Source organism: Trichoplusia ni, chromosome 9 (assembly GCF_003590095.1).
Source record: "Trichoplusia ni isolate ovarian cell line Hi5 chromosome 9, tn1, whole genome shotgun sequence".
Taxonomy (NCBI): Eukaryota; Metazoa; Arthropoda; class Insecta; order Lepidoptera; family Noctuidae; genus Trichoplusia; species Trichoplusia ni.
This window is the reverse complement of record NC_039486.1, coordinates 9,132,914-9,154,575: the sequence shown is the minus strand read 5'-3', so window position 1 is coordinate 9,154,575 and position 21,662 is coordinate 9,132,914. Positions and strand designations below refer to the sequence as shown.

Below are 21,662 nucleotides of genomic sequence, written 5' to 3'. Positions count from 1 at the left end.
TTTTAGGCAATCTATACGAATTAGTTATAGAACCATCTACTGAGGATAATTTAACCTTCATAAAATGGTTAGGTACCTGCAGATACCAAACGTTAATAAATACACTTCACTTCTAGCTGATAGTACACCGTGTATGTTAACGTTTTAAGTATTAATCATTTTATTTTTACCCTATGGTATTTTCAGCTAAATCTATGACTGCGTTAATTTAATACATTAACTAGCCGTCCCAACAAACGTTGTTTTGCCTAATTACCCACAAAATTTCTTGAGAATCGGTCGAGCCGTTTCGAGATAGGAGAATTTTGTATTTTGATATATTTTTTCTCATACACGTGAATTGTAATTCTTATGAGAAATAAAAATCTTAAATTATATATAGAACCCTCCCAAACTTCATCCGTTTTACAAGTATACAAAAACGAGTTTCTAAATATAAACCGTTGACATCGTAAACAGTTCCTTCATCTTTCAACTGCTTAATAAGTATTTAAACCGTTCAAATACATTTAGCGAGATGATGGATTATATTATACAAATGTTTAACCCCTTAAAATTACGTTAATTAAATCTGGTTATAAAAAGATTCGTCGTGAAATGTGCTTTAAAATAATACAATTACGGTTGAAGTTCACTAAGCGGTGTTAAAAACTCGGTTTCAAAAGAGTGGCATTTTTAAATTAAATTAACAAAGAAAGTTGTTTAAAGTTTTAAATATATTCTAGCGTCAATTAAGATCTTTTGCTAGCGTATTTATGGTTATTTTTAATATTTGTGTTTCTGGGCCCAAAAACTAGGTACCTACTCAACGGGTAATCAGACGTCGATTTCGAATTTGATTTGCTTTTAGAGTTATGAAATGCTTTAAAGCCATTTACTATTAAACGCATATTACCTTATTGAAGTAAAGCAATCTTTACAATCCGCAATTGAAATTTGAAAATCAGCTGTTACGAAAACTTATTTTTTAAGTAATCAATGTCTCAAAACGATATTATGTAACGATCACTTTCTGGAAAATGTAACCACCTAGATATTGCGTAAATTATTTATTTTATCAGTGAAATTGGCACTCCCACTTCTATCGCATATTCCAAAATAGCAATATTACACAATAGGTCTGGCGATTCCAGCTTCAGGTCACAGCTGTTACCCATTTCTTGAGCAATAAACATGTTTTATAGTTATTAAGCTGGAAAAAAATCGAAGTACGTATTTGAAATTTCATTGGTGAAATTCAGGCGAATCGCATTTGGCTCGTGCCTCCAACTACAATTTTGTTTCGACGAGTTTATTTCTTAAATATTATATCTGACAAGAAAACATTTTCGCTCTGCCTTCGCTGCAGACTAGTATTTGCCTCTAGGGACAATGTAGCGTTTCGAAACACAGGTTTTTGGTTCACCGGCCTTCAATTATGTACACACTCATACATTGAATATTTTTAGCGCTCGACAGACAGTCGGCGGTGCAGCAGTGTGCTGTAATCTCTGCTTTGTATAATTTTCTTTCAGATCTCTCGTTTTACAGAATTTTGCCGTCGATTTTATTGAAAGATCAAATATGTCAGAAATCTGTCGGATCCACGTTCCATTGAGAATGTCTCATACCATAGATTGCGCTCTACTTCACCTGTTTACTGAGACTCTTTTTATTGTTTATCTGTATTTAACAAGTCCTCAGATATGTTTTCACGTTATTAATGGATTAGTAAATTGCCCCATTAACGGAGCTTTGTGCTACAAATATATCACTTGGAAAGTAATGAACTGGTGTTAACGGACGGGCGAGCTGTTTGTGCGGACTTTATGTAATTGAAGGATATAAATGACTAGATACAAAGCATCGGTAAATAAACTGCTATTTATTGCAAACAATTTCATTATAAAATGCCGATTTCATCTTAAATTATTAACTTATACTTATGCACGTTTAGTATCAGTTCCAAGAACCCAGTATCTAAAGATGACACGTGTACAGCAAGCAACTAAACATAACAAAATCTAAATCGTAACTTTGAAGTACATGTACTCGCAGTTATTCAAAACACATAGTTAAATTTTCTCTTACACAAAAACAAAGAATTTCAGGCAAGCTTTCGACCGAATACAGATAGGCTGAAGCCTGTCTGTTTTCGGCATATACGATACAAACTCCTCTCCTCTCCCAACTGATAAAACCCGGATAATCCTGGTTGAACCAAGCTGACTGTGTATGCTGAAGACAGCTTAATTGGCCACCACAGCTAAAACAGAGGACGATAATATAAGAGGATATTGAATTTGACATTCCAATTGGCATGATGCTATACGCTTTGTTAGATGAAAACGCACCGGAATCATTTCGAAACTGTGTTGATACGCGTATACCTTGTTCAATGGTTATCGTCAAAGATTGATTATACAACATACACGTTTGTGAAGGTATCGGTATTTGTAAACTTTAATCCGATTACACGGTAGGTAAAGGGATAGATTGATAATTATTTCGTACCGATACTGTGGTCCATTTTGACCATAAACTAATGGATTAATTGATTAAAGGAAGATTGCGATGATTGCGTTTCATTTGATAACAAAACCCTATATCTAAACGTATACACTTCATTATACTAGATTTTACCGGCGCTTGGCCTACTAAATGATAGCAAAAGGTATCTAATATATATCTTTTCTTAAAACTAAGGCTATCCCAATGCCAAATTCTACAAATTAATATCGGTTGAGAGGTTTTGCCGTAAAAGCATAACAAACAAACCTCACTATATTTAGGTATAATAAAATATGCTAAATTTATAAGAACACTCTAGTTAAGGGCATTAAAAAAGTAGGTATTTAAGCAAATGAATATTTTATGATCCATGCTTAGTGTCTCATATTTCATAGAAGTAAAGATTTTTGAACTCTTTAACAATAAAACCGGTCAATCGAATTTATTTTTATTTTTTATTGTTATTTATAAGTGGCGAAACGAAATATATCGTTTGTGAATATTATTCAACCGTTTAGCTATAACAGTTCCTGAGTTGCAGACTGGTGACGTTCGGTAGGACGCACAAATAATACTATACTATATATCTATGACAATTTTAAACTGGGAATAAAATAATAATCTTATGGGGAACATGCAGATCGTAGCGTGACAGTGATTTTATATTAAACTAGCTGTTGCCCGCGACTTCGTCTGCGTGATTTTTAAGATGTGAAAAACTATGAAGTTTAATAATAACGATAATCGCAAAAATGTAATGCAATATTGAAAATGAAACACTTTTTTTACATTTTAAGCTTGTTTTTTTTTCTAAATTATAATGAATCTTGAGCGGCCCAAAGACTATCAAATGTTTGAATCAAACACATTTCATCGTTTACGATACTATCCTGGTGTCAAATATTTCACAGCTGTTTTAATGACTTTTTCTTATTTAATCCCAAAAAGAGGGGCTTATAACTTTGACATATCTGCCTGCCTGCCCGTCTGTCTGTGACATCATAGCTTCCGAACGAATTGTACAATTTTAATTTAAACGTGAATTATGTGCGAGTGTTCGTTAAGACATGTTTGACAAATCGAGCCGTTTAAAAATGGGGGGGGGGGGTGCAAGTATGGTAAGGTATAACTCAGTATTAGCACTTCTGCTAAAAATGTTTTACTTTCGAGGGTTTCCATTTTCTAGTTGGGTGGGTTATGATTTTCGAGCACGTCTGTACTTTGGCCGGCCTACACCTGAAATTGTTAGACGGATTATGAGGTATCATAAAATTATTATTGTACTGTAACCAAAGAGGTAAACCAGAACCATATTACTGAGGCCCCGGTGTCCGTTCGTCTGTCTGTCACCTGGCTGTTTCTCAGGAACAGTGATAGTCAGACAGTTGTTATTTTCACACACGATGTTTTCTGACGATATAAATAAGATGTCAAATTATTTTTGTGGACGGAACTGGTGAAGTGAGAGTCGGGCTCGGTAACTGTGGATGTTACATAGTGTCATAAGATATAAGATTTTGCAAAATTGCGCCCAGATAAACGGTTTCCTGAAACACGTTATGTTTGATTGTCCTTTTAATATTAAAACTGATCTTCCTCACAAACATTTGGAATATTTCCAAAATAAAAAAGTTGTTAAACGTGTTATCTTGGCCCCCTGGTGTTTTGATCATGATTTGCCTTTAAATTGCTGATAAATAAATAGCGTGAAAAAAAATATCAGACACCCTTTTTTTTAAATTGACAATGACAAAAATCTAAAGTATAGGATATGTCTAATTTACAATTTACAAAGAAAAAATACGTATTTTATTCGTTAACCTACCTGACGATCATTGAAGTAAAATACCGTCATCCCTACTGCATAAATGGAACTTAAATAAAGACTACATGAGGTTGGTTATGAGGTTACGCTGTCGATACTGACAACCAAAATGAATCTTCCAGACATTGTATAACGGATGTAAGTGCTGATAGCTACACGCTTATTGGAGACATTTCCAAAAATATGTTTCTAATCCTCGTCGGCTTAGCTTTGGGATCTCAAAAACTCATTCAGTCTCGTTCCTTCCCCTGTGTTTACCAGGCTACGATAGAAGAAAATTTTAAATAAGTAGAGATTACAATAAATTGTTAAAGGAATCTTTGGAAAGGCCACGTGTGCGTTCTCTGTAATGGCGGATGTAGACCAATCAAATCGTTAAAATATTGAAAAATCCCAGGTACCAGTAGACATTGTTTTATCAATAGATACGTAATGTCAAAAACCTTCTAGCGTACGCTCTTATTCATTGATAGCTTTGGTCTTATAGATCTTTCACATTGCATACCTATTATGAAGTTTTTATGCAAGTTTTCTGGGCTTTTCTATCCGAAATACTTTTGGCTTATGTAATGTTGCAAATTTAAGAAAACTTTATTTCATTGTTTGAAAGGCTTTTTTTTGTTTGAAAGTTTATATTTTTGTTGCTAGTTGTTACAGATGAACCAAGGTAATATAATTAACTGTGTCGTTCAGTAATTTATTGTTATGCATAATTATAGATGAGATCAATGTGAACTACATGCAACTTTGGGTTGAGTGTCACTACGGATTCTTTTATCTTGAAGTAGCATCGCCAACATTACCGAGCTAAAGACATAGGTAAATACACCTATCGTAAATAAACACAAAATCATATTACGGCATTCCACATTTGAACTTGAGTAATTTTAGTACAACAATAAAAATAAAAATAATTTAAGTTCCTTTGTTTCAAGAATGTGCTGATTACGAAGTAACATTTGCATCAAAAGAATAATAATAAAAGTATTAATAGTTTATGTTTCTTTTATTTTAATTATTGTCGCGCTAGGTCTACATTAGACTTGAAAGAGAATAAAATGACTGATTTTGTGAAAATGATTTACTTTCGAAAAAATATATTATTGCTCTGCCAAAAGTCTTAAGATAAATAGCGTGATGTTTTTTGAGTAAATTGATGACCGTGCTGCCTACTACTCAATGGGGTGAAAATACACTTCATAATTGTATTACACGATGTTACGGGTGAGTCTAAAAATTTAAAACTTTACTGCTCATGCCCCCTGCATAGTAGCGTTATGGTTTTTGTATATTTGTTGTATCATGTGTACGATAAGCTTCATGCAAAATTTGAACGAAATATATTCAGTAGTTTATGAGATAATTTGATATTTGTGTATAGATATAAAAGGCTCCTGCTCACCCCCTGTAACGAAAAGCGAGATAATAAGTAAAAAGTATGTTGACCGGACCTCTTGTTGATATTCTCTGAAAATATGAATCAAATCTATCCAGTACTTTCCGAGATCTTTCCGGACATACATACAGACAAACAGACAAACAGACAAACAGACAAAAATTCTAAAAATCATATTTTCGGCATCGGAATCGTTCGTAGACCACCGTCCAATTATTCTTTTTAAAAAATATTCAATGTACAGTTTTCACTTTTCTACAATTTTATTATATGTATAGATATTTTACATACATATATTAGGGTTAAAAATATACTAGTAGCTATAGTCATGAATGTTCAAATACCTTTTTTAATGGGATCAGCCTTTTATCGCGTCCAGATTGCAATGTTAACAAGTTTTAAATCCCGCTGTTAGGGCATTGCCACTGAAGCGCAGTTAAGCGCACCAACGATTGGCCAATCACAATGCTGTAATGAATAAAATGTAGTTCGAGCTTTGTCATTGGGATCCAAAGCACCGTATGTTGGAATTATAAGACTTTGCCCGACATCTGGTATTTATGTAAAAATTAAATGAATGTGTTTTATTCGGATTTCAGTAAGTACATCGTGTCATATTAGTTGTAGGAACTGCTCCATTAATTTTTGCTTCAAGGTATGCTTAAATTTATTATGAAAGGGAAAAGAATTCCGCAAGTTACTTTTTTTTTATTAAGTAACACTACAATATTTTCAAAGAATGCGATCTTTGTATTTGTATCGACTTCGACTTTCTCCTGTCCAGATGGTGTTTCATATTTTACAAAGCCAAACTATTCGCTTTGTGGCAATGGGCAGCCAATATCTATAAAATTTTAGGTCATGGAACGCAGTTTCTCAAAATCCAACAGAGTTCTCAAAAGTCAAGCATAGGTAAGCTTTTTTTTATTGTGTCTGTGCCTTTATCTACCTAACATTGCAAGCAACGGACTTGCTTTAATTTTTGTGCTAGGTACCTATATATTGTTAAAAAAATCAAACGAAAATTAAATAAAAAACAACGAATAAGTTCCCCGGCAACAGCGACTTTTAAAAACAGCTATATAATAGAAAATATGATAAAAAAACATTTTTTCACGTGAGAACGCAAGCCTAAAGTACCTATAGTAAGACTCCAAACGCGGATACACAAAGGATGCTAGATACCTCCGATATTTCATAGTCGTACGGAGCGCGCTCGAAGAGGCTTTTGATTGTAAAACTTTTGTCATCGGTGACACCCAGCTCGCCGGAAAGCCATACGAGAGTATGGAGACTATAAATGAAATACTTACTCCCTATATTCCGTTTGGACCTGGCTTTTGAGATTTTTATTTACATTCTCTGTGAAATTGCTTTCTTGTCACATATAGAGGAAAGCTAGTTAGGTAGTAAACTTGAGTTTCATTGCATAACTGACTGATTCATTCGGATCGGATCGGATTCTCATGCGTACTCTTAAAGAACCTTAATTTTCTTGCCATACGAAAGACATATTGTAAGTCTGTAATAAAACACCAGCTCAAGCGATAAAGTTAAGTTGCGTGATCAATCATCTGGAAGTAGACCTATGGTAATGGTGTGTACTTCCAAAGTTTTTATTGTCAAGGTAAAATAAGTGGTTAAAGGTTTGACGGTGGCATGCGAGAAGACTTTTCATTGAAAATATTTCAGTTTTATGCACGTATTACATTTTATGTCTGCTAAATGATTCAATTTGACTTAAACACAATTAGCATTTAGTATTTATCCACATTATTGAGACGATATAGGCTCCCAAATTGTGCAAGATGATCGTCAATTTACAGAATTATAACAAAAAACTGTATGATAATTCCTCATCAAACGGAATAGACATGTAAAGGTAATTATACTGCACAAAAAGACAAAACAAAAAGCCAATCTTCTGAAAACTCATTCTTTATGTAATCAATAAACCAAAGGGTTTAAATTAGTACAATTCAGTACAAACGTCAGCTTTGGCATCGGTAGTCTCTAGCGCATTAATTAGTCATAATGCGGATGCAGCGGACGGTAACGAAAGCTTGCTAATTATCGGCTGCTTATTGTTGGCTCAAGCGATCTGTGGGGCTGGCTGGATAAAGGTTAATGAAATCTAAAAATACTTTTTAATTAGTCAGCTTGAATCGTCTATAATAACTTCACAATAAAAGATTATTACATAATTTATCGCAATACTGTAAGTACAACTAAGTTTTTATGCACAATATTATTGTGATTTTGTGTAATAATTAAATTTAAAGATCAGTGAAGGCGTACTTACGCGTATCCTCGGGAACGCCCGACTCGTTTCTGACCCTATCCAAACTAATGCTGAAGGCTTTTTTGTCGTTTTGGGGAAGACAGAGGGGTATTTGCTAGAATTCTTGATTTTTTTACAGACTAAACCGAAAACAGAAATATCTTAAAAAACAACTTCTGAACTAAAGAATTTAATCTTGGCACCGCAAACATTTCAGCAACATGCATGATGACATCCGGGATCAGGATAAATATTCGCGGATTTTGTATTTATTACTACTCGGCTATCCATGACGTCAATTCACGTCGGTCTTGAATTGACTTCCCGTTGTTTTTCCTTTATACCACAAACAAACGCAAACAAACTAATCTAACCTATTCGTTGCTCTCGATCAGCCTAGCTTTATATTCATCAGAACACGAGGTAATCACGATATCGTCCGGCAAATCACTATCGGCCTGGTTTAACGATCGACATATCCAATAACAAAACTAACACAAACATTTTACTTTATTCAATAGTGAATACCTCGTTCCCATATAAACACAAAGTTACATGTCAGGTTTCAGCCACGTACATACTTCAACGTTTACTGTTTAAACAGAACTGTTTGTGACAGACATAAAGACAGTGTAACGGTTCCCCGGTGTATCTCTTGTCACATTTATGACGTCTAGTCTTGTCTTGTTATTTAAAATATTTTTAAGTCTCCTGCAGTCCTTATTTAAATAAAACATCGCAATCCAATTCCCTCCATCAATTAAAAGCAAACACGTAAACTGGACTGCGCGAAAGTAAATACCTTATTTTCTGACCTATATAACATTAATAATCGTTTAAAATATTGAGTAAGTATTTAAATACCTTTATGAAAAAGGCTTCCCGGATAGTCGAGTAGATAGGTAGGGATAACCAACAGTAGGCTTCATGTCGCGGGATCGATCCCCGAGTAGAATAATTATGGATTCTCAAGGTATGCTTGTTCTGAGTTTGGGCGTTTTTGTGCCTGTGACTTGAATGTTTGTGAAACCCACCACGACGATTAATCAGTGCGGCATTCGTTTCAAGAAAGCAAACGAAACAGCTAATGTAATCTATATAATAGAGAAAAAAGCCACAAAAAGCCGCACCCAAAAAACAAACAGTTAATTTTAATAAGAAAAAGATCGAAACATATTTTTTGGTCACAAATCGTTTCAAGAAAACCAAACTGACTTCAAAGACGTTGATGTTAACGTGGGTCAAAAGTTCCCTCAATATATAAAAGGAATTCGCTAGGAAGGTTTCCTGCGAGGACCGAGTTCTCAAGGCGGCTTAAATACCTGCGACCACTACTGAACACTACGTTCCAGGAACGCTACAAGATTAAATACCTACCGTTATCACGTATGAAGATATCTATTATAATATTATTTTAGTATGTAAACACGTTAAATGCCTTTATTGAAAGTCAGTTTTAGGTTCCCGTGCTCAAAGAATATTACCGGGACCTTATTGAGCTGAACGATTGTTTGTAACCAGGCTGTATCACATTATCCTTCATAGCTAGACAGTTCAAATTTTCACAGATGATGTATTTTTGCTGTCACTGTAACAACAAATACTAAAAATGAAATCGAAGTTAAACGACGCTTATTACGGTCATAAATTTGTTAGTGTGATGACAAATAAATGTGAGACCACAAAGTTATTCGTTGCCCAACCGTTGTTTGTTCTGTTTTGTTTTATTTGAGACCAAATAGCGCTATACCTGTTTTTTTTAATTTGTTTTTGTAAACCTTAAAAATGTTAGACTATCCGTCTTAAAATGTATTGTGTGTATTTCGTGGTTAAAATCAATTTATTCTAAACATAAATTGTATATCTAAATAAAATTCACATGTTATTTGCACAATATCAAATTACCCGCCGATTGCAATATGAGATTCAAAAGCGAATACCAAAAGTTACACTTACATATCCCTTTAAATACAAATATACAGCTGAAATCAAATAGATGCTATTTTTAGGATTGGACACTAGGCAAAGCCTGACTACCGAACCGTGACAGCTGTGGTAACGTGGTTAATCCTCCCGGCCAACAAAATGCTTTACAGGGTTTTTCACGTAAAAGGTGAAACTTAATTATTTTTACTACGTATGTAAGTATTCATGTTTGAAGTAATTTTGTGATTTAGAGTGATTTATATGCACGCATGCGCTGATAATGACTGGTTATGGTTATCTATTTAAAGACTTGAATTCACTACTGTTTTCGTTGGCGTGGTTGTAATATAATTAAGTTTCAGATATTATTCATTATATTTTTTGAGTTCTTTACCCTTTTTTCGGAGGGGAAATCATCGAATGACAGCTTTCGCTTTTGGTTGAGCGAAAGGGAGAGTCAAACTTCTTCTGACTAAAACAAACCTGTGTTCCTTCTTTTGCCCAAGTGTACCGGTGATACAATAACCCTTTTGGACAATCGTGATGCCCGAGCAGGCATTAGCCCTTACGGGCTCGCTGGCTTGGGTGTGAAAACGGGTGAAAACGGAACGAAATTAAGGCTCCGTTGTTCGTCCGCCTGTTTGTTAGTTTGTCTGCCAATAGACTGCATTTCATGAAAAGTAAAATTTAGAAACTAAAAATATATACTGGCCTTTTAGCAACAAACAACAAAAACAAAATCGAACTTACGATAGGGACATAATTTTTTTAAGTTTAATTTTTTTAAATAAACATTCCGTTTAGCTGGGTATCTGTAAGGAACCGTTTTTGTCAAGAGTCTGCCTCGCATCTAACCTGTGATTTAAAGGTTTTCAGTTATTTATTACATTAAAGCTAGGTGATTGAAAACGCAGGACAGCGTTACATAATAAAGTGAAAAGAAAATTTAAAATGTACATATTTCATCGTCTTTGTGCAATTAACAGCTTAACCAACAACCCTGACATAATGCCTAAATAAACAGCACTTTATTGGAAGGAAATAAAGTTTGTTTTGAGGAGATTCTTACGTAAGTCTCGACTAAGTCTGTAAATTAATTATATTCAAAGTACAAAACAAAAACTTGTATAAAACGTTTTTTGACCACCTGCGTGATGTAGGTACCCATCCCTAAATAAAAGAAGTATGTTTTGGAATTCACTTGGTAAGAAAAACTTGTGTTGAAAAATTTATTGTAAATTTATAATGATGTAGTTATTATTTACTTTTAATTATTATAATATGTTTGGTATTTTTTATAATTATAATTTTAATAATTATAAACCAATTATAAACATTATAAAATTTTATAATTATAAAATTTGGTAATTATTGTAATATGTTAGTATAAGTTTTGTGCATGTGTAAACATGTTAACATGGACATGGTTACCAAAAGTAGTTTTAACCTAGAGTTATCTACTCGCTTTTAAACAAGAGCGTAGCATGTATATATTAAATTACGTAAAAAGGGAAATAAACGCGAACATTCATTCAGCTTCACCTTCGATAGCTTGACGTTTTAACCAGAGGGTGTACCTACCACAACATCTAAAAGTAATTTAACTATGGATGCGAAAGCAAGACAGCGCAATAGACGGCGTAGAGCGGCATCTCTTTTCCGTACCTGCATAAATATTACTTTAAGACGAAATAGCAGGCCACAGGCGCACTGGTATTTACCCTTCTTGACTTGAAGTATGTGTGTGTTATCTGGGCACACAGAAATTCGTTAAGCCAAGTTCTATCCACAATTTTAATTACTAGAGTATGAGTTTAAATAGATCTTACTCTGTTTAACGAAACGATTAATTTCTTCTTCGCCTGACTTGTCGAAGACCCGTCGAGTTTCCTCTTTAAACATCATTCAGAATAAATCAATTACTATAATTGCTTCGCTTGGTGGTAGAACGGTTCATATCACTTGCTCTCGCAATTTTCACCCGAAAGTAAATCTTATTTGAGACGTTGACTTTAACATTATCTTTTATCATTTCCATGGAAGTTATTTTTTAATTTGTTCAAAACTAATTATGGCAATTGAAAAATAAACGATCCGCAAATAGTGCTTTCAATTCTATGTTCGGTTTTTATTGTCCCTCTTTCAGCTGCAGGTTTGCATTACATTTCAATGCTATTAGTAATAAAGATCACTATATTAGTACCCGGTTATTACTTTATTTAAAAGCGTAGATGAGGGTAATCCAACAACTTATTCACTTTAGATATTATTGAGCTAAAGGAAACAAAGACTCAGATTAGCGTTTTATAAACTTATATTTAAGTGAAACTTTTAAACAAGCAACTAAAGGAACAATCTGTTTAATTATAACTTAACGTTAACAAGCTAAATCGTATAATTGTAAGTATAGATACAAATTGCATATAATAAAGTTAAGGACAACTACTCCGTTGCGCGGTTTCCACCCAAGAGAGCCCGGCGCGCCAAACCCGCCGTCAGCCGGTCGCCTCCCCACCACGTGCCGCCGTGGTAGTCCTGTCACAAGCGAGGCGTTCGCGTTTTTCGTTCACCAACTGATGACGCACGCTCCACGAAGTTGCCAACACGGCCATTCTGCAAGGCGCATGTCCCAGGCGCACCACGAGGCTAGGTAAAACACTGAAACAAAACTGACATTAGACCTTATTGTAAAATGTACAAGTTTGAGCTATTAAGTTTTAATTTTCATTTGAAACATCAGCAACTGTGTTCTCTATTATTACTAGGTCAACCGTTCCTAAAGGGTCTATGCCACACTTAAGAGTCCTGGTTTTTCCTAGAGCTTGGAATCACTTGCATTTAAAGAGCTTTGCGCTACACTTAAACGTACCAAGTTGTTTTCCAAGCTTATCTACATTTGCTGGTGTTTCTTTCTGCCCTGGCGAGGTTTATCAGTGCTTTTATCTAGTCTCGCGAGTAAAATATCAGCAATAATGTAAATGTGAAATTATAATATTTATTTACAATAAAATTAACAATTTATAGTCAAGAAAGTGCAATACATACCCTTAGGAGTATTACTTGCCAACACGGACCTTATTTTCTTGATTCCCGATTATCTCATCCAATTTCCAGTCATCTATTTGTATCCAATACTTCATATTTTCTGCAGCTGCCACGCCGTTGTACGGTTTACTACTCCTTTCAGAACCCCTGAGATCTGTTACTTCATATCTATCATTTCCCAAAACTTTTTTTACTCGAAACGGTCCTTTGAAGATGGGCAGGAGTTTCCTGCTTCGACCATCGTTGCTCTGGCTTTGTATTTTTATCAATACTAAATCTCCTTTTTCGTAAATTTTGGCTTTTGACCGAGTTTTATCAAATCTTTGTTTTTGTGATATTGCGCTGGCTTTAATATTTTTGTCTACCTTTGCTCGCAACTTCGTCACGTCCACTAGCGATTCATCATCAAGCTCTGGCTCTATATTGTCATTATCGACGCGCAAACGATATCCTAGTAAAACCTCACAAGGAACGGCATTAATGGTTCTATGGATTGTGCTGTTCAAACCTTGTTGTATTATTTTAATATATCTATCCCACCTATCTTCAGTAGTATCTGCCCCAATAGTTTTTAGTGATTCTAGTATTGTCTTATTAAATCTCTCTACCTGTCCATTGGAGCGAGGCATACCCGTTGCCACAATATGCGCGCGTATATTTTTGTTCTTACAATATTCTTTGTACAAGTTTGAAGTAAAACATGATCCTGAATCGGAAATAATTCGTTTCGGATTACCAAAAATTTTAGTTATGTTGTCTAATTCGTCAATAAGATCGGATGTTTTTGTAGATTTTACTGCACAAATAAACACAAACTTAGTGAAAGCATCTACTAGAACTAATAAGTATTTATTGCCGCATTGTGTCTGAACGAATGGACCCAAGTGGTCGGCGTGCAGAGTGTGGAAAGGCTGCGCATATTTTGGCAGCGGGTATAATTCTCCTTCCTTAGCACCACTTTTATTTTTATAATAAATACAATTTAAACAGTTTTTAATGTACTTTTTTATTATATGACGCATACGAGAGAACCAATATTTTTGCCCTATTCTCTCAAACGTTTTGTCAACAGAAAAATGGCCAACGTCATCGTGATTGTATCTTATTATTTGCCATATACAACTCTTTGGTACAACCCATCGTCGCCCTTGGGTTGTTCGTCTATACACTTTTCCACCTAACAGTTCATACGTGTCAAAAATCGTTTTATTTTTATCTACTTCGCCGGTTTCTAAAACAGTTTTAATTTTTACTATGTCAGGGTCTTGCATTTGCACAGAAAGTAGCCAGTCTCCTTCGGTTATTGACAATATTATTTCCCTTTCCGACCTCTCACCCGAGGGAACGGGATTTCGACTCAAAGCGTCCACGTGTTGCATACGGGCACCTTCTCTATGCTTTATTTCATACCTGAACTCTTGAGTCGAAAGAACCCATCGTGCGATCCGGGGAATAATATTCTTTTTAGTCAAAGCATACCTGACTGCGTTACAATCTGTGACAATAGTGAAAGGTGAGCCAATTAAGTAAAGACGAAATTTTTGGAGTGAGCTTACGATTGCTAGGAGTTCTAACTCAAATGAATGGTACTTCTTTTCGTCCTCAGTTGTCTGACGGCTATAGTAATGCACAGGTTTTTCACCCTCATCAGCAACTTGAACAAGAATACCCGCAACACCATCTCGACTAGCATCTGTATACAAAATGGTTTCTTTATTTGGATCGAAAATAGATAACACACTATTTGACGTAAGTTTCGCTTTTAGAACTTGAAAGGCTTGATCATGCATGGGACCCCAACACCAAGAAGCATCTTTTTTTAGTAATTTTGTGAGAGGTGTTGAAATTATAGCGTAATTTCTAATAAATTTGCGAAAATAGTTAATTAGCCCTAAAAACTGTCGCAACTGATGAACAGTTTTTGGTACGGGGAATTTCTTGACGGCTTCCACTTTGGTTTCATTTGGCATAACACAATTTTGTTTTATTCTGTATCCAAGAAACTCAATTTCAGTTTTAAGGAAATGACACTTTTTCAAATTTAAAGTCAAACAGTTATTTTTAAATATTTGTAAAATGTTTTCCAAGAGTTTTAAATTCTCCTCAACACTTTGTGTCATTAGGTAAACATCATCTAAATATACAATTACGTTTTCGAACCTTAAGTTACCTAATACTTTATTCATCATCTGTTGAAAGCAAGATGGTGCATTAGCCAACCCAAACGGGAGCCGTAGAAATTCATAATGGCCATCTTCGGTAATAAATGCGGTTTTTTCAATGGATTGTGGACTCATAATAATTTGATAGTACCCACTTTTTAAATCAAGACTTGTAAAGTATTTATAACCCTGTAGTCTATCAATAAGGTCCTCTATTCGGGGCATTGGATACTTGTCCTTTACAGTAATTTTGTTTAATGCGCGGTAATCAATGCAGAGTCTTTTCTCACCATTCTTTTTGCTTACAAGTAGAGCGGGACTAGCATAGGGTGATTTACTTTCTCGAATTATTTTAGTATCTAATAATTCCTGCACCATATCTCGAATAATTTTTCTATCAGAATGAGAGGCTCGAAAAGGTCTGCACTGCACCGGCCGTGAGTCTGTTAGTGTGATAACCATTTCGTGGTTAATCACTGTCCCTAAATCTTTTATGTTTGACGCGACACACTCTTTGTATTGTCTAAATAAATAAAGCAGTTCATTTAAGTGAGTTTCAGCGTCGATCTTACTCTCATGTATAGCGTCACAAAATTCAGTAAGTGATTGTGCATAATCGAACTTGAATGAATTACCTACACGCGAGTATATCAAATCATTTCTCTCGGTTATGTTACGGCCGATAAGTATATCACAACCTACCAAGTCATCAATAACGTAAAAGTCCACACTAGTTAATGACACGCTGTCAATTTTTAAATTTACAGTGACTTTATGAGTGACCGGTTTAGAATTATGCTTAGAAAACCCTTGTAACAGAACCGGTGAGGGTAGTATACTAATTTGAAGTGAATATTTTTCCACCACCGATTCGGAAACCAAGGAACAACTGCTTCCCGTATCAATAAATGCCTCGTGAGCAAAATGATTAATGCTAATCGTTTTAACAAATTTATTTCGCGGGTCAGGGGTTTGGATCAATTTAGTTTCCTCAATTTCCGGTTTCATTAACCCTGCACTTTTCTTACTACGGCACACAGCCTCAACATGGCCTTTTTTATTACAAAAATTGCATTTAATTAGGTCACACTGATTCCTTGTATGATTTCCACCGCATGTATAACATTTAATAGGTTTCCGAATTTGTGTTGAATTGGTTTTAATACTTTCATTCGCATTACGAGAATTAGCATTATTATTTGAAGATATAACGTTCGTAGACAGCTGGCTATAATTATTATTCGTTTGATCCACCGTTTTAGGTTGATTTTCACGTGAACTACCCGAACTGGTTTGTTTTGAGAGTTTGCCTTTGTAGGTACGACCGTGAAGGTAACTAGCTAGATCGTGGCAAGATTTAAAATTACTCGCCTCAATAGATGCTCCTATATTGCTATCGCCTATACTTCCGACAATAAGAGATATAATATCTTGCTCACTAAAGTTTAAAGATAATCGATCAATTTTACATTTAATTAATAAAGATCACTATATTAGTACCCGGTTATTACTTTATTTAAAAGCGTAGATGAGGGTAATCCAACAACTTATTCACTTTAGATATTATTGAGCTAAAGGAAACAAAGACTCAGATTAGCGTTTTATAAACTTATATTTAAGTGAAACTTTTAAACAAGCAACTAAAGGAACAATCTGTTTAATTATAACTTAACGTTAACAAGCTAAATCGTATAATTGTAAGTATAGATACAAATTGCATATAATAAAGTTAAGGACAACTACTCCGTTGCGCGGTTTCCACCCAAGAGAGCCCGGCGCGCCAAACCCGCCGTCAGCCGGTCGCCTCCCCACCACGTGCCGCCGTGGTAGTCCTGTCACAAGCGAGGCGTTCGCGTTTTTCGTTCACCAACTGATGACGCACGCTCCACGAAGTTGCCAACACGGCCATTCTGCAAGGCGCATGTCCCAGGCGCACCACGAGGCTAGGTAAAACACTGAAACAAAACTGACATTAGACCTTATTGTAAAATGTACAAGTTTGAGCTATTAAGTTTTAATTTTCATTTGAAACATCAGCAACTGTGTTCTCTATTATTACTAGGTCAACCGTTCCTAAAGGGTCTATGCCACACTTAAGAGTCCTGGTTTTTCCTAGAGCTTGGAATCACTTGCATTTAAAGAGCTTTGCGCTACACTTAAACGTACCAAGTTGTTTTCCAAGCTTATCTACATTTGCTGGTGTTTCTTTCTGCCCTGGCGAGGTTTATCAGTGCTTTTATCTAGTCTCGCGAGTAAAATATCAGCAATAATGTAAATGTGAAATTATAATATTTATTTACAATAAAATTAACAATTTATAGTCAAGAAAGTGCAATACATACCCTTAGGAGTATTACTTGCCAACACGGACCTTATTTTCTTGATTCCCGATTATCTCATCCAATTTCCAGTCATCTATTTGTATCCAATACTTCATATTTTCTGCAGCTGCCACGCCGTTGTACGGTTTACTACTCCTTTCAGAACCCCTGAGATCTGTTACTTCATATCTATCATTTCCCAAAACTTTTTTTACTCGAAACGGTCCTTTGAAGATGGGCAGGAGTTTCCTGCTTCGACCATCGTTGCTCTGGCTTTGTATTTTTATCAATACTAAATCTCCTTTTTCGTAAATTTTGGCTTTTGACCGAGTTTTATCAAATCTTTGTTTTTGTGATATTGCGCTGGCTTTAATATTTTTGTCTACCTTTGCTCGCAACTTCGTCACGTCCACTAGCGATTCATCATCAAGCTCTGGCTCTATATTGTCATTATCGACGCGCAAACGATATCCTAGTAAAACCTCACAAGGAACGGCATTAATGGTTCTATGGATTGTGCTGTTCAAACCTTGTTGTATTATTTTAATATATCTATCCCACCTATCTTCAGTAGTATCTGCCCCAATAGTTTTTAGTGATTCTAGTATTGTCTTATTAAATAAAGCAGTTCATTTAAGTGAGTTTCAGCGTCGATCTTACTCTCATGTATAGCGTCACAAAATTCAGTAAGTGATTGTGCATAATCGAACTTGAATGAATTACCTACACGCGAGTATATCAAATCATTTCTCTCGGTTATGTTACGGCCGATAAGTATATCACAACCTACCAAGTCATCAATAACGTAAAAGTCCACACTAGTTAATGACACGCTGTCAATTTTTAAATTTACAGTGACTTTATGAGTGACCGGTTTAGAATTATGCTTAGAAAACCCTTGTAACAGAACCGGTGAGGGTAGTATACTAATTTGAAGTGAATATTTTTCCACCACCGATTCGGAAACCAAGGAACAACTGCTTCCCGTATCAATAAATGCCTCGTGAGCAAAATGATTAATGCTAATCGTTTTAACAAATTTATTTCGCGGGTCAGGGGTTTGGATCAATTTAGTTTCCTCAATTTCCGGTTTCATTAACCCTGCACTTTTCTTACTACGGCACACAGCCTCAACATGGCCTTTTTTATTACAAAAATTGCATTTAATTAGGTCACACTGATTCCTTGTATGATTTCCACCGCATGTATAACATTTAATAGGTTTCCGAATTTGTGTTGAATTGGTTTTAATACTTTCATTCGCATTACGAGAATTAGCATTATTATTTGAAGATATAACGTTCGTAGACAGCTGGCTATAATTATTATTCGTTTGATCCACCGTTTTAGGTTGATTTTCACGTGAACTACCCGAACTGGTTTGTTTTGAGAGTTTGCCTTTGTAGGTACGACCGTGAAGGTAACTAGCTAGATCGTGGCAAGATTTAAAATTACTCGCCTCAATAGATGCTCCTATATTGCTATCGCCTATACTTCCGACAATAAGAGATATAATATCTTGCTCACTAAAGTTTAAAGATAATCGATCAATTTTACATTTAATATCAAAATAAAATTCATACAGCGATTGATTTTCTATCGGTTTTTTATTTATAATTTCTTTTAATAATTCAAACATATTACGACGTGTTTGAAAACTACTAGCCAAACGCCGATTCCAATCACTCCATTTCCATGTAGGCCACTGACTATCAGTACGCAATAACGAATCATACCAGACTTTGCCAGAGCCTTTCAACTTATTAAGAGCTTGATAACGCATTGTTTCGTCGGACCAGCCGAACGTTGCTGAGTAGGATTGAATAATATTAAGCCATGCATTGATATCGTCATTTAAGGGGTCAAACTCGGGTATTATATTGTTCAAGGTACTCACAGCTTTGGTCTCGTGGTGACGTGATACCTTTGACTTCTTTCTGGGCCGAGGTGATGACGTGCTGGAACTTGAACTCGTCGTACTACTGCTACTTGACGATTGTACTCGCTTGCGATACCGCCTGCGTTTGCCCATGGCACGTGATTTCCACTTCTGATAATAAAGATCACTATATTAGTACCCGGTTATTACTTTATTTAAAAGCGTAGATGAGGGTAATCCAACAACTTATTCACTTTAGATATTATTGAGCTAAAGGAAACAAAGACTCAGATTAGCGTTTTATAAACTTATATTTAAGTGAAACTTTTAAACAAGCAACTAAAGGAACAATCTGTTTAATTATAACTTAACGTTAACAAGCTAAATCGTATAATTGTAAGTATAGATACAAATTGCATATAATAAAGTTAAGGACAACTACTCCGTTGCGCGGTTTCCACCCAAGAGAGCCCGGCGCGCCAAACCCGCCGTCAGCCGGTCGCCTCCCCACCACGTGCCGCCGTGGTAGTCCTGTCACAAGCGAGGCGTTCGCGTTTTTCGTTCACCAACTGATGACGCACGCTCCACGAAGTTGCCAACATAATATCAAAATAAAATTCATACAGCGATTGATTTTCTATCGGTTTTTTATTTATAATTTCTTTTAATAATTCAAACATATTACGACGTGTTTGAAAACTACTAGCCAAACGCCGATTCCAATCACTCCATTTCCATGTAGGCCACTGACTATCAGTACGCAATAACGAATCATACCAGACTTTGCCAGAGCCTTTCAACTTATTAAGAGCTTGATAACGCATTGTTTCGTCGGACCAGCCGAACGTTGCTGAGTAGGATTGAATAATATTAAGCCATGCATTGATATCGTCATTTAAGGGGTCAAACTCGGGTATTATATTGTTCAAGGTACTCACAGCTTTGGTCTCGTGGTGACGTGATACCTTTGACTTCTTTCTGGGCCGAGGTGATGACGTGCTGGAACTTGAACTCGTCGTACTACTGCTACTTGACGATTGTACTCGCTTGCGATACCGCCTGCGTTTGCCCATGGCACGTGATTTCCACTTCTGATAATAAAGATCACTATATTAGTACCCGGTTATTACTTTATTTAAAAGCGTAGATGAGGGTAATCCAACAACTTATTCACTTTAGATATTATTGAGCTAAAGGAAACAAAGACTCAGATTAGCGTTTTATAAACTTATATTTAAGTGAAACTTTTAAACAAGCAACTAAAGGAACAATCTGTTTAATTATAACTTAACGTTAACAAGCTAAATCGTATAATTGTAAGTATAGATACAAATTGCATATAATAAAGTTAAGGACAACTACTCCGTTGCGCGGTTTCCACCCAAGAGAGCCCGGCGCGCCAAACCCGCCGTCAGCCGGTCGCCTCCCCACCACGTGCCGCCGTGGTAGTCCTGTCACAAGCGAGGCGTTCGCGTTTTTCGTTCACCAACTGATGACGCACGCTCCACGAAGTTGCCAACATTAGAATGATACTGGATACCAAGTTTAGTCACATTGACTTCTTTCACTATGTGTAGGTGCTGTTGAAGGTCGGTTATGTTATCAAAACGTTACACGACTACGCTACCCAAACCTATAATAAAATTTAATCGATAAAGATGTTTTATTATTTAAACACTGGAAAAGATACATTGCTTTCAGACATATCGTATTAAAGATAACAAAGGATTGCGAAACAAAGGATCAACATAGGTGCAGTGATGAATACTCTTCATCAGCTCATTTTAATAAATGATCAACTGCTTTCAATTATTATAGACTAACCATTAAGCATAAAATTATAATTTAATACGAAACGTAATAAAATAAATCAGAATTTAAGAAAATGAGGTAAGAAATAAAATTGCTACAGGAAGCCATTTCCTTATTTATGAGATATGATAATAACCGTACAAGAGGTCGAATATTAAACGCATGTTTTGGGTGAAACCCTTTCGATTTCACGCGCCTGATACTATATCTTATGAATGTTGTAAATCACGGTATACATAGAAATAGAAATTGAAAGTGTTATTTTGTATTCAAATAAATAGCACCATTTTCTCGAATATACTATATTTTAGAGACGCTAACCATGTTAAAATTCACTATTCTTGATTTATCTTATTTATAAGTAAGTAGAACTGTAGAACTGTTGCTTTAGTTGAAAAGCTAATGACTTCAGCCTATGCTGGTTTACACTCAAAGTTTTTGTTCAATTTGTTCTTGAAAAGTGATCGTATTTCAACTTTAATTTGTTGTGGTATAAAAATTACTTATTTTACTTTTTCAAAACAA

General features: G+C 35.4%; 2 protein-coding genes across 4 annotated transcripts in view; one reads left to right on the top strand and one right to left on the bottom strand.

Moving 5' to 3' along the window:
• Positions 1-21,662, top strand: part of LOC113497349 — a 90,547-nt gene that overhangs the window by 35,659 nt on the left and 33,226 nt on the right. The window lies entirely within an intron of this gene.
• LOC113497348 lies at positions 16,857-19,919 on the bottom strand. Of its 3 annotated transcripts, none has more exons than XM_026876874.1 (3): positions 19,762-19,919; positions 17,468-19,496; positions 16,857-17,080 (listed from the first exon to the last, which is right to left on the bottom strand). In XM_026876874.1, the coding sequence occupies exon 2, from the start codon at positions 19,476-19,478 to the stop codon at positions 18,048-18,050; it is 1,431 nt and encodes a 476-aa protein (XP_026732675.1). In that variant the 5' UTR covers positions 19,479-19,496; positions 19,762-19,919; the 3' UTR covers positions 16,857-17,080; positions 17,468-18,047. The 3 variants fall into 3 exon arrangements, with proteins under 3 accessions (XP_026732675.1, XP_026732676.1, XP_026732674.1); XM_026876875.1 differs by having other exon boundaries at positions 19,765-19,919; XM_026876873.1 differs by lacking the exon at positions 19,762-19,919 and having other exon boundaries at positions 17,468-19,658.

Bases quoted from the DNA above. Each gene is read 5' to 3' on its own strand.
- LOC113497348 (XM_026876874.1), bottom strand. From the start codon at position 19,478: ATGGGCAAACGCAGGCGGTATCGCAAGCGAGTACAATCGTCAAGTAGC.